Source organism: Zonotrichia leucophrys, chromosome 2 (genome assembly GCF_028769735.1).
Source record: "Zonotrichia leucophrys gambelii isolate GWCS_2022_RI chromosome 2, RI_Zleu_2.0, whole genome shotgun sequence".
Lineage (NCBI taxonomy): Eukaryota > Metazoa > Chordata > Aves > Passeriformes > Passerellidae > Zonotrichia > Zonotrichia leucophrys.
Genome location: NC_088171.1, coordinates 101,309,164 through 101,325,643, shown reverse-complemented (window position 1 = coordinate 101,325,643; position 16,480 = coordinate 101,309,164). Strand labels below are relative to the sequence as shown.

Here is a 16,480-nt window from a genome sequence, read left to right as displayed (position 1 = left end):
ATCCAATTTTTGTATGTATTGCAGTTACAGAAGACCCAGTCAATGGAATTTGCTTTGCATTTACAACAGTTACAAGAGCTGAGATAGCCCTTTATTCTTTTAAGAGCTTCAAGAGATGTTAATTCAGTAACAGCAGGATACCTTAGAAATAAACAGATCTCTTTAATGAAGAGTGCAATTCTGTGTGTTACAAAAAGCTGCATTCAACAGCTTGCAATACCAAGAGATGGACAAAATTTAGAAAACAACATGATCTCTGTTGTCACACACTTGATTTTATGTTTGCTTTCTATAAAGTTTTTTGATAATTTCCCTTTACAGAAGGAGACTTATTTCACTACATAGCTAGAAGAACAGAAAAATTCAAAGAAGAAGCACGTAAGAGCCAAATATTTGCACACAATAGAATGGCAAGGCCAGTGATACAGTGTATTTTTTTTCTAATGCACAAGACTTTAATAGGGAAAAGAATTGCTCCCAGAAGATGGCTTTTTATTGATATTGCTGCTAACACTCAGCCATGGCAGCAGATTGTCAGTCTGTGTGACTTGTCACAGGTCCCCAGATACCTCCTGGAGCTCTAGCTTTTCCAACATAAACCTTTGATATTGTAAAACACAGACTTTATGCTGCAGTGATTAGCTCTGACTTCCTGCCACATTTACTCCCTTGCTCTACTCGCATTTCCACAGCCAGAGCTGGCTCTAAGAAAAGTCTTGAAGGGTTGCAGATGAAAGAAATGCTTTTAGCCACCTTTTACAGTATAGATTCTATCTCATTTTCAGACCAGGAAACACATATAGCATGCAGACACTTATGCAGAAAGAATTACAGTACACTTCTTTCTGCAGAATACAGTATCCAGTCTCCATTTAAATTCAACCATTATTCAAAGGACTTTAAATTAGGAATAAAGAGTTACTAGTAGATAAACTACTAAAGAGAGATTGATAGGCAAGGCTAACAAGCAAAGGGTGCCTGGGGTGATGTGAACAAAAGGAAATGCATAATCAGCAAAACAGGGCTTATGCAGGGTCACTGGAAGCATTTGTATATATAATCAAGGCAATTACTTCAACACGGCCTTACAGGGAAACCTGCCAGATTCCTTCTGGGAAAACAGCATGTCAGGTGCCCCTCTCAAGTGCCTGTAAACTTGAGCCCTGCAGCATAGTGAACAAACCCAAGCAATTAAGAGATCTCTGTCCAGGGCTGTGGTCTTGTTGGGATGAGAGAGACAGGGTGTGATGCCTTGAATATTTGCAATACAGAGCGACAGGCTCCTTAGGAAGCACAGACCAGAAAGATGCAGAGGTGAGGTTGGGATTTGCACAGCAACACAGCTGGAATGCATAGACTCTGCCTGGGGATGGAGGATGGACTAGGTAACCTGGGAGGAATGCAGAGACGGGTCATGCATGCACAGACATGGTTAGAAAAGTCAAGACCTGAAACTGAGTCTGGCAAGGCATGTCAAGAGCAACAAGATTTGCTTCTGTACATGCAGAAAAAGGAAGGCTAGGGAAAATCTAGGCCCACTGCTGACACAGGGCATGGAAGAAACTGAGGTAGCAAATGACTTCTGTGCCTCAGCCCTTGCGAGCAAGACTGCCCTTAGGAAACACAGTTCCTGGAGACCATGGAAAAGTCTGAAGCAAGGATGAGTTTTCCTTTGGTGGAACAGGCTTGGATCAGGGAATATTTAAAGAAAATGGGCATACATAAGTGCATGGGTCCTGATGGGATGTGCCCAGGAGCTGGCTGGTGTCACTAGAAGAGGCTACTCTCAATGGCATTTGATCAAACGTGGTGATGGGAGAATTGCTGGAGGAAAGCAAATGTCACTCTTCTCTTCAAGAAGTTCAAGATGAAGGATCAAGCCTGGACAACCTCACTTCAATTGCTGGGAGGGTGATAGAGGTGAGATGTTGGAAAAGGCTTCCTAGAGAAGCGGTGGATGCTCCATCATTGGAAGTGTCCAAGGTCAGGCTGGATGGAACTTTGAGCAACCTGATCTAGTGAAAGATGTCCCTGCCTATGGCAGGATGTTGGACTAGATGATCTTGAAAGGTCCCTGCTGACCCCCAACCATTTTGTGATTCTAATGTGATGGAGGAGCTAATCCTGAAAAACATTTCCAGGCAAATGAAGGATGAGAAAACCAACAGGAATAGTCAGAGTGTATCCATTCAGGGGCAGTCATGCTTGACCAGCTTCATAAACTTTTATGATAAAATGACTGACCTGGTAGATGAGAGGAGAGCAGCAGATACTCTCTTACTTAGACTCCAGACGCGCGCGCGAAACTGTCTCCCATAAGGTGGTCTGGGGGAAGCTGATGGAGTGTGGACAGCAGACAGTGAGCTGAACTGAAAACTGACTGAACAGTTGAGCTCAGAGGGTGGTGACCAATGGCATAAAGTCTACTTGGAGGTCACTTATTAGCAATGTGCCCCAGGGGTTAATACTAAACCCAGTCTTGTTCAACATCCTCATTTTTAATCCAGATGATGGAGGAGAGTGTACCCTCACCAAGTTTACTGATAAAACACACCTGGAGGAGTGGCTGATCCACCAGAGGGTCATGCTGCCATCCAGCAGGACCTCGACAGGCAGGAGAGAGGGGCTGGAGAGAGGGGCTGACAGGAACATCAGGGCATTCAACAAGGTGAATGAAGGACAAAGTCCTGCACCTGGGGAGGAAGAACCAGCTCATGTATCAGCTGAGGTGTTGGGGTCCAATCAGCTGGAGAGTAGTTTGGCAGAAACAGCCTGTAAATCCTGATGGGTAACAAGTTACAACTAAACCAACAATGTGCCCTTATGACAAAGAATGTTAATGGCTGCATTAGGAGGTGTTGAGAGCAGGTTGAGGAAGATGATTCTTCTTTCCTACTCAGCACTAAGAGGTGAGGCCACAATTTGAGTGCTGTGTCCTGTCCTGGCACCCCAGTATAAGAGAGATGGACGTACAGGAGAGAATCCAGCTGAATGGCCATGAAGGGACTGGAACAACTCTCCTATGTAAAAGACAAAGCTCAGGACGAATCTCATTCAATGTCTATATATATCTAAAGGGAGGCATGAAGAGGTTGGAGTCAGACTCTTTTCAGTGGTACCCAGTGATGAGATCAGAGGCAATAGACACAAATTGAAACATGGGACATTCCCTCTGAACATCAGGAAACACTTTTATTCCTGTTAGAGTGATTGAGCACTGGCACAGGTTGCCCCAGGATGTAACAAGAGTTTCCACTCATAGGGATATTCAAAAACCATCTAGGCATGGTCCTGGGCAATCAAGATGGCTCTGCTTGAGAGTTGGACCAATGACCTCCAGAAGGCTTTTTTGGCTTCAACTATTGTGTGTTTCTGTGAAAGTTATGGAGTACATTTAATTCAGCTTAAAAAACTCCATTAAACACCTAATGGCTTTATGGATGCGGCAAAATCACCATATACACACACCACTTCCTTTCTTGACAGTATCTGTTTTAGACAAGATATTTGATGATATAGCCAATAAGAAATAATATCAAAGGGAATTAAGTATTAAGACAGTTAAAATTCCTTAGAGATTTATGAAGTTATTGAAAAAAAAAAGTAAAACTTCTCTTGTGGAACCCCTTGAGCTTTATCCCTCTTACCAAACCAGCCCTACTGTTACAAGACAAATAATACAGCACTTACTAACTTTCAAATGCATTAAAGACCCAGAAATGGTTGTCCAAAAGGTATTGCCAACAGGGAAGATGTCGTACAGAATCAACTTAAATTGTAATTAGGGGTCACAAGGGAAGTGATCCACTTAGAACAAGGGGAGCAGTGCCAACTAGATGCACTCCCTGAGATGCCCCTCTTGGGTGCTTTAGGAAAAAAAAATCCTATTTTTTCTCAGTTCCTTCTCCAGGAGAAAAATTGCAGAATGAAATGCTTTTTCAAGACATTAAAGAAAAAGTCTATCATGCACTGGGGTCAGCAAATTCTCTTGGTTCTAACGTAAAATGGATTTCAACTCATGCTGATTCAGGTGTAAGGATAAAGAATTAAACCTCAGCCACCCACTGCTATGTGCTGCTGCTTGTGCCAAACCATTAGGGAGTGAGTGGTATTGGTAACTGCAATGACAACACAGTTGCCATCACAGACAGATCTGACATCCCATGGGTGTTAATCTAGAGAATCAAATAACATCTGGTTTTGAATCCAGTTTATAAAACCAAACAAAGGAGCAGTTTCAATCCACCAAGTATTTTTTACAGAATTATCATGAAAAGCTAAATGGTGTCTGAACTATCTAGTACTAGCTTAATATGCAATTAGCAGTTTTCTGAACACTCTTTCTAATGATTTACCCTTTGCTTTAGAATTGCTACTGAATACTGTGGATGCACTCTTAAAGAAATGTCAAGAGATTCAAATTTTTATCACAATATACTTTGTGGTTTCATAAATAAATCTCAGCTGTTTGTTACACTTACCTTTGATGCCAGCTCCCCAGGTTCCTTTCTTTTTAAAAAACCAGATACTTGAGGAAGTTCATCGTTGTTGAGCTTAATACTCCATATATACTGTAATATTAGTAGTAAATTTCCATAAAAAACCATGAATGGTGAACTGATCATGGCGTATTTCCTTCGGTCCCGAATCATCCACAATGTGCAAGACCAGATCAGTAACACAAAAGTCAACCAGCTGTGATATGTGATGCTCCATGCCTGATGGAAGGAGGAAAGAGAAGAAAAACACATCCACAGATGGATTCAGGAACAGCACAGATGCAGATTTCCAGTTACACTTCATTCACATATTTTCATTTTCATCAGACTCTCACCCATATTAATCCCGTACTGGACCAGCTAAAATAAACCCCTTGGAGAACCAGCAGAAAATACATTCTGAGGGAAAACCCTTGATGCATTAGCTGCACTTTGTAAGCAGACTCATTCCTTCTCATTACACCAAAGTAAAAGAGATGGAAAATATAAATTAAAGCTTGAGCACAGAATTTTTTCTTGCAAAACAGCAGCAAAGAATTCAGAGCAGAAATGGCAAAACCGAGTCAATGGGTACTGCACTGAAGGCCTTTGACAGCATTACAAAACAGCATTAACTCAATACTGCTCTCGTTTTTGTGGAATCAGTTTAAAATGGAAAGCTATGGTGTGCATCCACCCAACCTGAAGAACATGTAGTCTATAGTAACTGTGGTAGATTACCTGAATACTCACAACTATAGAACTATTTTCTACAGCTTTCAGAATTCTGTCTCCGAAAACTTCTCTATTAAACACTGAGGAAAAGGATTTAGGAGTTTTAAGTGCTTTTTATCTACATTGTGTTATTGATTTAGGACTTAATTTAGCTGTATATCTGCTGCTATAACTGTGGAGCAACTGCCAACAAAGCATTAAAAAATTATTAAACATTAAGAATATTTTTGACAGGTTAGCTTAGCCCTCCAGGAAATTGTATCTTTTAAGGGTATGTGAGAAACACTGATATGCTACTTCTCCATGCTTGTATGAGAAAATAGCTTACACTGAGCTGTCTTTGGCTGTAGTATAAACAGAATTTCCATCAGAGCATACCACAAGTAAATTCATAAATTAATTTGGATCACATAAAATCAGAAAATGTCATGAAGATAAAAGCTAGCATTAAACTACAAGTAAGTTCTTCAAATATGTAGTCTTCTTTTATATTGAGAGATATAACCCTGGGAATTAATTAAAAGAAAAACACAGACCTGGTCTGATAGGTGTCTCTGCCCAAGGCAGGGGGTTGGAAGTAAATAACTTTTAAGATCCCTTCCAACCCAAACCATTCTATGATCCTTAGATCATAGAAGCACATGAGTTTAAAAAATAGCAAAAAAGTTACTGTGTCAATATGAAAATAACTAATTACTTGTTAATATCTCAGAATGCATCAATCCAGGTCCATATTTTGCACAAGGAGCCTGCCTTATTTACGGGGAAACTTTTTCTGTTAAAAGACAGCCAATAAAATTTGAAACTTTATGCAAACGAGAGGCAGCCAAGGTAATTTGTTTTACCGCTTTTAAAGCAAAATTGGGCCAAGAAGCTTTATGGTTAATTTCATCATAGTTGAAACTTCTCCAAAACAGTAAAAGCAAAACTTGCATTGGGAATATAGAAAGACATCTAATCATTATGTGGAAACCTTGGTATAATGCAGTTCAAAGTGTTTGCAACAAGTAGGCTTAAAAACAAGCAACAGCATGAAAAAGAGAAAGAATTGTAAAAAATTAAACAACATGAAAGTCTGCCTTGGCACAAAGTTGTATTTTCCTTGAGATCTTTCTGTGTCAATACAGGAAACCAGGCTTTACAGATCCTTTCTTCTCACAGAGTCATTAGATGCATGCATTGCCTAAATTAGGAACCACATTTTTACAGTTTTCCATATCAGTATGACATACATTAATTTTAGAGGTAAATTTCTGAGTGGTGCAAGCACATGACGAACCTGCTTGGGCAGGAGCTTGGGAATCAATAGCAAACTGAGACCCAGTGGTTTTCTGGTATTCAACAGACAACAAAGCCTGGGGTTCCCAGTCCTGGAAAGGTGTTGTGTGTTTAAAGGTTTATAACAGGCCTAGGAATTATACATTAATAACCTAAAATTATCTCAAAATTATGCAGACGCTATCTTGATATTTTTTAAGCCTGATGCAAAGACTTGCTGAAAACCAACCAATGAGACTATTTTCAGAAAAACATGGAGAAGACACTTTCATAAAATCATCAGCATACTTTTTATTGCTAGTACTTACCATCATAGCTATCAGAGCACAAATGTAGCTTTGTTTCATGATAAACTGAAACACAGAGACCAGGGCATGTAATTTAACATTTTCCTTTTCCTCCTGAGTAACTTCCTCTTCTTCCTCCTCCTCCTCTTCCTTTTCTAAGTAGAAAAAGAAATTCTTATTTGCAATCCAGGAGAGGATGCATGTATAGAAAGTACATGCATTCTCTCCTGAAAGTACTTTGCTTGCAATCAGTCTGATGGCTACTTCAAATCACTGTGTTGGTGGACAAAGTATTTTGGATGGTATACACCTAGAGCCCAGGTTACAAAACTGTTGTATGTAACCATCTGTAACCATCTGTAACTGTAACCATCATTGCAAGGTGACAGCATTATTTAACTTTAACAGGCTCAAAGAGCTTACCAAAATGACAATAAATGCTAGAGGCAGGGACTGGAAATACAGAATAAGAAAAACACATGGAAAAAATGACAATTCCTAGGGAATTTGCTACCTGACACGCCATCCGAGGGCTCCCACTTGTACTGTGGCGTGGAGTACACGTCGGCTTTGGCTGGGCCATTCTCTAGAGGCAGTGCAGGGTGGATGGTGTGATAGTCTGCAGGGTTCCCGTTCACTGTCACCAGCAGCACCTGCCAGCACACCAGAGAGAGAAATGCATTTACCATGGCTCTTAGAGGAGTGGGACTCCTACTTCTGTGTTTTGCTACTCCTGAGTATCAATGCTAAAAAGAGGTTAACAGGCAGCTGCAGTTACTTCCAAGAAACTGATATGTTATAGTCGTGCTGCATGCAAAAGTAACCCAGAACAGCTTTCAAAATTAATCGTTGTTAGATTTTTATGTCATACCAATAGAAGTAACTAAAAATTCATCCTTCTTGTTAGGCAAACCACTAGATCAGGATTTTCAGACTTCAGTTCACATCTAAATATTTCCAGTAGTTATTAAAATAATGGCTATAAATGACTTTCCAATTGGAATTATTAGTGGTGAGATCTATATTTGCAGCTGTTAATAAAACCACTTGTGGTAATCATTGTTATTGATTGTACATTTTTGTCATTTGGTAGTGCTAACTCAACACTCTTTCATTGTTTTACTTTTGTGACTTCAATTTCAGCCCTTGTGCTTGTTTCAATAAGGGCTCCAGCAATCACAACCATCAATATCTTTCCTATTGGCAGAAATTCACATGCTGGGGGTTAGTGATGGCACTACGTGCTCAAGACTGACTTTTGCTCAGGCTGTGGAACAGGAGCATATCTTTCTTGTCATAACTATTCACAGGCATGTGCAACAGCCTGTGAACTGTTTCAGAATAGTATCTGGGTTATGTTCAGTCATATCCAGCAACACCAAATACTGGCCATGGAGCACGTTTAGATTAGGCTATGGATGCTCCTAAAATTAATCTCCATCTCCATTCTCCTGTGGTTGCTAAACAGAGGGGATGTTTCTGCTTTCAGAGTCTGCTAAGGTCTGCAGCAGTCAAGATAAATGGATCATTTGCTGTCTGCTCAAATAAAGACTTGGATTTTCTGTAATCTGTAAATTGAACTCATATGTGCTGTCGGTCATGCTTTAAGGGCCTCAGCATTCCAACACGATTGAAATAAAAAAATATAGCAAAGAAACTAAATCAAATTTAAAGGTGGCTTGCATTAGAAAGCATATTTTCATATCTTATTTAAACCCAATGAAATAGCAAAGATCGTTTGCCAGTTGGTACTACTACAAGCAGTTTAATTTCAAGTGATCAATCAATGGTTTCTAAGGGAAATTATTAAGGAAGCAGAAGACAATTACATTTAGGATAATCAAGATTATAGGGTAAATGGCAGGCTAACCATAAATCTAGAAGTTTTAGAAATGTCATCTAAGGTTTTATCTGTATGTATCATTGTTTGTATTTACACATTGAGAAGAATTGTGAAATTACAAAGACTAGTAGTATACTAACATCCGATGGCTTGTATTCATCTTGGGTCATTGACAGAAGCTGCAAAAAGCAATGCAAGAACAAATTATTACAGAAGCACAGCTCAAGCATTAGTAAGTCTGACTTCTTGAATACACACATGCATATGTGCTGACTTTTGCAGATTTGCACCAAGAAATTCAGAAAGAATTCTTAAAAAGTCAGCAGAATTGTACAATACCATAAAATTGTATTCAGTGTGCCATAGCATTGACATAATTTTACTGTATGTCCCTGTGAATTTGAAACCAGAACTGAGAATGTTGCATTGAAGTTTTGGATACTAAGTCAAAGAATTAATCAGTACTGCATTATACTGATTAACTGCTTTCTAATGTCTTTCTAATGATCCAGTGCTTAAAAACTAAGTTTTTAAACAATCATTAGAATTACTACAATTATAAAAATAGTTCCAAAAAAATGTTGATACAAATATAAAATATGTTCCTTTATCCATTTACCAGCCCCTTTTCCATTACTATTATTATAGTGGATTTCTTGGGGATTGAGTATATGTGGATTGAGTACATATGAGTGCTCATATGTCCCAAATTTGACAATAACTCAAGAAACGAAATTTTGCAGTGCCGCTGGGGCAGACAGGTGGTAGAGAGCTGGATCCTTCCAGGATATTTAACATAGCTGCCTAAACTGCCTTGCTTTGAATCTTCAAGAAGGACACCAGTGTGCTTAGGAGAAGATAAGCTGGCAGTCCCCAGTCACCAGTGACAATGCTAATTAGTAGCTACAAGGCAGATCAGATCTTTACACCAGGTTTAGCTCCCTAACAGACTTTCTAGCTGGTTTGCTCAAAGATAATGGCCCCAAGCCAAAAACCCAGTCCTATGCTTCTTAAATGTGGAAGCCAAAAACATAGAGCATGCTTTTCATTTACATCCTTACACTAGCTCCTGGTTTTGTTTCATTCATTGTTACAAAATACATTCCTATTGTATTCTGCCATGCAGATTTGATTTTTATATTAATCAGATATTTTATCTGATTAATCACACGTGGAGATCTTGCAAGCTACGTAACACCGCTTCCCTTAATTCAAAGTAATTGTGTAATGCAGAGACCCTTCCCCCTCCAGTCTTACTTTTCTCTCATCAGTTGTGTAGTGGCTTGCATACCACAGACTGCGTCTCCTCTCTGCAGTCATTGGAATTGGGCTGCAGGGAACTTCTTTATCATCCTCCCTGCTGACAGATTTCTCTTCATCAGGTGTCTGCTAAATGACAACAAATGACAGCACTAGCTGCAGCTCTGTAAATACAATCTTAGCAGAGGAACTGAAATTCCCCCCCCCCGCTGGTGTTCCCTCTCCAAAGCATGCCTGAAGTACCTTTTAAAGGCTAATTAACCATTTTTAGCCATATTAACCATAATTAGCCACCATTAGTGGCTAATAGACTTGGTTTATGGTTGATGACTCTGAGATGACATTTTCAGAAATATTGACAGCTTTTCTATAACTGCTAGTTACATGACACCAGAATTACACAGACCTCCAGGTACTACCTTAGTTTACCATATAATCATACCATAAGCACATAGAAATGCATAAAATATAAAACCCACAAGGTGCAATGTCTAATTTTCAAGGCAGTGCATGCTATTTCAGCATCTTTGACCACTGTTCCATAATAACTTTGCTGACAAGCCAATAAGATAAGGACTTGACAAATGGAGCACAAGATGGGTGGAGAATTAGCTAAAGTGCCTTTCTCCAAGTAGGGTAAAGGCTCAAATACAAAAAGGTAGATTGCCATGAGAGGAACTTCTCAGAGACTGGCAGTAGGTCTAGTCCTATTCAAAACTACCTAGATGGAATTGCACTCACACAAAATTTGTGAATGATAAAATTTGTGAACTGGGAGGAAGATAAAATAAAATAAAATTTGTGAATGGGCCAGAAGAAAGACTCACCATCCAAAGATGGGACACCAAAAACTGCACAAGTTTTAACAAAGGTAAAGTCCTGCAGCTGGAATAAACCCACATAACAGTAAAGGCTGTGGACAGACTGTGTGGGAAGCAGCTCTGTGGAACAGGCTCTGGTGCACAGCAAGCTGAAAAAGAGCCAGCAGTGGACTGCACTCCAGCAGCAAGGAAGGCAGACGCGTCCTGGACTGCATCAGCCAGAGTGCTGCCAGCAGATCAAGGGATCTGATTATTCCACTGTGCCTGGCGAGTGTCAGGCGCTACCTGCCACGCAATTCTGGCATCCCCAGTTCAAGAGAAACACAGAAAATCTGGACAAGATCCCACAGAGAATTGTCAAGATGATTAGAGGCTTGGAGAAGCTGAAGGATGCAGGAATCCTTTTTCCAATTTACAGCAATAAAATTACAGTTTTAGAGAAGAGAAGGGTAGTCTTCTCACAGGGAGGCATAGTTATAGGAGAGCACGCTAAGGACATAATTTGCTTCGGGGAAACACCTTCTGAGTATTAAAAAAAAATTAAAATTTGACATTTATTTATTTATTTATTCCCCCTGCACCATGAGAACAATGAACCATGCAGAGATTTGGCCCTGGAAAATCTAATTTGAGGCCCTGCCCTCAGACGTTGTTTCACGTGACCTTCCCAAGTTCCTTCCAACCTGGACTGTCCTATGACTCTGTGATTTTCTCTAATCCACATGGTTTATTTCTCCATCTGAGATGGCAAATGTTGTCACTAAGATGAGGAGGAGGGCAAACCACAGTAGGTTACAGCTTCTCTTTGAGCCCTGCCAGAGCCCTGCCTGCGCTGTTCCTCCTGAGTGGCAGCCTGGTGGCCACTGTTCTCATTGCTTAGGAAAAATCCTCTGATGTAATAGAATAAATCAGGGTGCTGGGCAGAGGTCTGCAAAGCTACTCGTGAGAACAGGACATCCAAACATCCCAGCTCATTTTGAAACTTTCTTCATTCCTAGCAGCAAGGTCCTATTTTTTACTTGACTTAGCTAAGCAATGATTATTAATTTAGTTTCACTTCTCAGAGGAAATGGTAGCACATTTCACATATGATTGTGTATTTATATTTGCCAGTAAAAGGGCATTCCTAGCAAAACTGTAAGATGAAATAAACTGATTCTGTGCTTTAAATACTTGCCCCTGCCATTTGACACTTTAATATAAATATGAACCATAAAGAACTGCTTATCAAAGGCATTTAGTTTGGCACCAGGGTGACAAAAACAATACAAAAGACCTAAGACACATACAATCATTTTAGTTAAGATATTTTTAGCCTTAGACACAACAGGGAAGGGTGGGAAATCTTGTTTTTTCTTTCTCAGAGGAGGAAGAAAAGTCAGAAAATACAATACTAGTCAGAGAAGCACAGCTTGTGAGAGTCCTTTGACTTGCCTAATTTTTTCAATTCTTTCTCAGCAACTCTTAAATATCTTTTAATTAAAACAGTTATAATTTTTTTAAAGAGGACTCTACATTCAATTGCTGTAGCTCTGCTGGCCCCTGTACTATTACTTACCACTCACAGCACAGAATGAATGGGCTCTATTCATCTATTCAGCACCAGCAGTTACAACTGTGAGCTGAAATCTCCAGAGACAGATTGCTTTTTCTTATTTGCAGAGGTAGAATTTCACAAGACTCAATGTTAGAACAAGTCAGGATCCAAAACAGCAAGCAAAAGAAAAGCAAATCTTCCACTGACTGCCACAGCCACTTTGCATGAGTAAGATCCATTCAGAATCCCATATGGAGAGCATACACTGAAATTTCATGCATGCCATACTTTGGCACTGTGGTGAACACACAAAAAACAGAACCCTGAAACTGGAGATTTGAAGTGGGGGTATGTTTCTGTAAAATTGTTCATCACCTGCAGCATTTAGAGACAGTCTCAAGTGTATCTGTCTCAAAGACAACTTTTGCTGCCATCCAGGTGGAATTTTATCCACAAGAGGACCCCAAGATGCAATGCACACTAGGAAAAAAAAACCCCATCAGGTCTACATATTTTACTCTGCTTTTAGCATCAGCTACATCAGTATTATATTTAGCTTATGCAATCTTTTTAGAATGAAAAAGTATTTCTTTCTTGTTTTGTTCAAAACAGTTTTTGTCCAAGAACTTTTGAACAAAATTCCTAAGGTGAGCCACTTCTTACTGTACAGGACAGCAGCATACAGAGAACAACTTCTTTACACCAAACACCTCATATCATTTTGTCTTTGCCATTTATTAAACACCAGGTAGATTAGTAGTGAGATCCTAAATACAGAGTAACTTCAAAATCACCGGGGACTGAAAAAGCAGGTTACTTAGCTCCATAATGAATCAAATGCACCACAATTACACAAGTTTAAAAACATCTCAATGATACCTAGAATTATTCTAGATTTTAAAAACTGAGAATGCAGTCTACAGAGAAAAGCTAGTAAAATAAATTTTAAATCCTGATCCATGACACCACTAAAAAAAACCAAAATGCATGTAGACAAAAAAAACCCCCAAAACCATAAGGAGGATGTGTGCAAAATACAGAAAATACAGTAAATTTTGCAAATCTCAGCATCTCTTTCTAATGACAAACACTTGCACCACTAACATCCTGTGCATCAAAAACAAGCATTAATGCATGGATACTCCTTTCTTTACAGTGTTCTTTTTTCAAAGTATCTTTTATCTTTGCAGGGAAGCATCATTTCCCTGGTATCTGAAGTTCCCCTGGGAGTGCCAAGACTTGGTATTGCCTTTCATGTAGCCATGAACTTGACATCAATGTTTCTTAAATTAATGTCTTCTAATACTTACTCTAGCTCAACTGCCTGGAAAGCATCTCTAATTTCACTTGCTGGCAGTTCTCAGAGACTGGTTTTAGTGTTTTATGAGAATATCTATCTCAGAGACCACAAGCACTCTAAAAAAAAGAACTGCAGGCAAGACCACTATAGTTCCTCTCAAGTCCCTGTAGGAAATTGCAGCATTCCCTCTCTCCTAGACAGAAAGACCCACTTCTCTCCACTAAAAAAGCACAGCAACTAACTTAGGTCCAACACCAAACTTCTAGATGGTGGCTGTTGGATGAAAACAACCCAGGTACTGGTAATCAATTCCCAGACTTGCTGAGATCACACAGCTCACACTAACTGCATTTCACATGTGGCTACTCCTCTGTGGGCACTTCTCATGGTTTTACTGAGCAGTTTGCGAGATGTGTAGTTCTAGTTACAGCCCCAGTGCTAAAATCATATTATTATCTGGAAATCTAATGTTTCATTTAAAAAGAGAAAAGAAAAATCTAATTTCCAGAAGCTGCAGCTGCAAAAAAAATAAAAGGAAAAAGACCCTAAAAACACCCAATGCCAGAGGGTACTGGATCAAAATGATATGACTTCAGAAAAGAGAGTATTAAGATTTTTGGGAACTTAAGATACGATTTTTAAATAGCTCAAGGTGATGGCTCAGGCATCTGTCACCTTTTGAAGCCAAATTACACATTTGGGGATATGTAACCCCCAAATATCAGAGGTGATGTATTTTGATTGCCTTTTTAAATGTTAAATGGTTACATTATCCATTGTATAAAGAAATATCCTTAAAATAAGAAAACCTTCAACATTTTTACTTGCCTCTACAAACTCCACTAAGTCACAGCAGAGTCATGAGTATTTTCATTGTGGTTTACAGCACTACTAAACCTCAACTTGAAAACTCCCATCAGGCCTCTGAGGATCAGGAAATTAATATAAGTAATGCCTAGGATCATCCTTTTTATACTTTCAGTTTCTAAGCTTTTAAGATACCTCTGGGTTCCCATATACCCATTTTCCTCTGAAATTGGAAGAAGTAAAGGTTTACTTTTTTTTTGTTCTCTTGCTCTTAAATGAAAGCTGGGATTTTTGCTCATGCACACAGGAGGAAAGGTTTTAAGAAAATTTTTCTATATCTTTGATAAAATTACAAATATATGCTTTGTCTTACTGCATCCTGTGCCAAAAATCCTAGCTCTGTTCTGGCAGACGAGCCTTCGGAGCTGGCATTTCACTTGATAGCACCTAAACTTGAATCACAGACTCAGAATCATTTGGGTTGGAAAAGACATTTCAGATCACTGAGTGAATCAAGTCCAGCCATTACTACATATCAACACCTGCTTTCCAAATCAAAGCATTAATGCTCTGCCATTGCATTCCTTGCATAATTGTCCCGATGATTTTAAGAATAATATTCATGTTAGATCAGATTCTTGGACAAACTGAATGAAAACTCCAAATTCAAAGTACCACCTTGCACTTGCTGTCTATTCCCCTTAATTTTCTTCAAGTTTTGCACCTCTGCTAGTGAGCATTTGCCCTGGGCAGTCTCCCAGTCATCAGTCATGGGAAGAGAGAAGGAAGTTACCCTTTCAATGGGCTCCTGCAGCCAGAGACGGATGAGAGTTGCGAGGGTGTAGTACATCACCAGCAGTAAGATTGGGTTGGCGTGGTGGTACCAATGTAACTCCTGGTTTTTGATGATCATCCAAGTGCTTGAGCAGTTTGTCTGAGTAAGAGAAGTGACACCAAACAACCTGTGAATATAAAAAAAACCAAAGCAGCCACATTAGATAATAAACATCAAATCTTAAAAATGTTTAAAAATATTTCAGAGGGCAACTTCAGCTTATGTTTAGTACCAATTGCTCTGTTCAAAAATAGCACCTGCCATCACATCTAAAATGTAGTGAGTATTTTCATTCCACATATTTAGTCAAAAGAAGTGGGTTTTTACAATTGCTTTTCAACATGAAAAATGGGAGTATAATAACATTACATCTACTTTGTCCAATGAGAAAACTTGCAATGATCTGCTCCCCGAAGATCCAGAGCTACAGAAAGTGGGAAGAGAAAATCTGGCTGTAAGTCCATTTGGCAAATCACAGCAACATGACATTTCAGAGAGATTTAGTAAACTGACGTGTAACACCATTTCAGTCATCCTGCCAGGACACAGCTGTAAAGTATATCTTCTTGGCACACTGAACAGTTTACTGGTCTTTTATTTTAAAAACCTAATACTATTAATAAATTGTTATCTAGTAATGCCAATGTTTAGAAACATACAGGGCTCTACTGAACTCATAGTTTTTGTGAACAAAAAATGAAAATATTCAGAAAGGGTGTTGTTTCAGATAATCAAATAACTGAGGAAAGAAAAAGAAGAAAAATTAATTACAAGTATTATGAATGACATGAGATATGTGATGTTTCTGGAAAAACTGGGATTACACAATAATGCAAAAAAACCCACTTAGTATTAAAAAAAATTCCCAACATTTTCAGCTTAATAAAAGATGTTAGATGCCTAGTAGATGTGTTAAATACTGAAAAAAAAACCTAATAGGAAACAATAATTAATCTGTTTTATTATAAAATAGCTCTAATTAACTCTAAAAAATTAACTCTATTATAAAATAGAGTTAAAAAGTTAGGGCATGAGCTACCAGCAGCATGCGTCAGTATTCATTACAAATATTTGGTCTATTGACAAAAGCTTTTTCCACCATCATGTCTGTGAGAGTTTTCATGTTTTACCAAAACAAGGTGTAAGAGACAATTAAGAAGATCTTCTTATTGGTAGAATGATAAATCCCAAACTATTGTTCCTTTGAAAGGGTAAACCAAACACATTACATAAAAAAAACAAACCCAAAACATGAAAGAATTTCTGCAGGGGGATTTAATTTTCAAGAGTGACTAAAAG

The 16,480-nt window shown here is 38.8% G+C and overlaps 1 protein-coding gene across 6 annotated transcripts in view; it reads right to left on the bottom strand.

Annotated features, from left to right (window-relative positions):
* The window catches only part of PIEZO2 (piezo type mechanosensitive ion channel component 2), a 287,609-nt gene that overhangs the window by 84,962 nt on the left and 186,167 nt on the right, over positions 1–16,480 (bottom strand). For 4 of the 6 annotated variants that reach the window (XM_064705839.1, XM_064705833.1, XM_064705836.1 and 1 more), the window contains exons 8-13: positions 15,140–15,308; positions 9,879–10,010; positions 8,762–8,800; positions 7,293–7,431; positions 6,800–6,933; positions 4,482–4,718 (exon numbers count right to left, since the gene is read on the bottom strand). In XM_064705839.1, the coding sequence (XP_064561909.1) occupies positions 4,482–4,718; positions 6,800–6,933; positions 7,293–7,431; positions 8,762–8,800; positions 9,879–10,010; positions 15,140–15,308 (850 nt within the window). The remainder of the gene's footprint in view (positions 1–4,481; positions 4,719–6,799; positions 6,934–7,292; positions 7,432–8,761; positions 8,801–9,878; positions 10,011–15,139; positions 15,309–16,480) is intronic. The other 2 variants (XM_064705834.1, XM_064705835.1) reach the window with 2 other exon arrangements.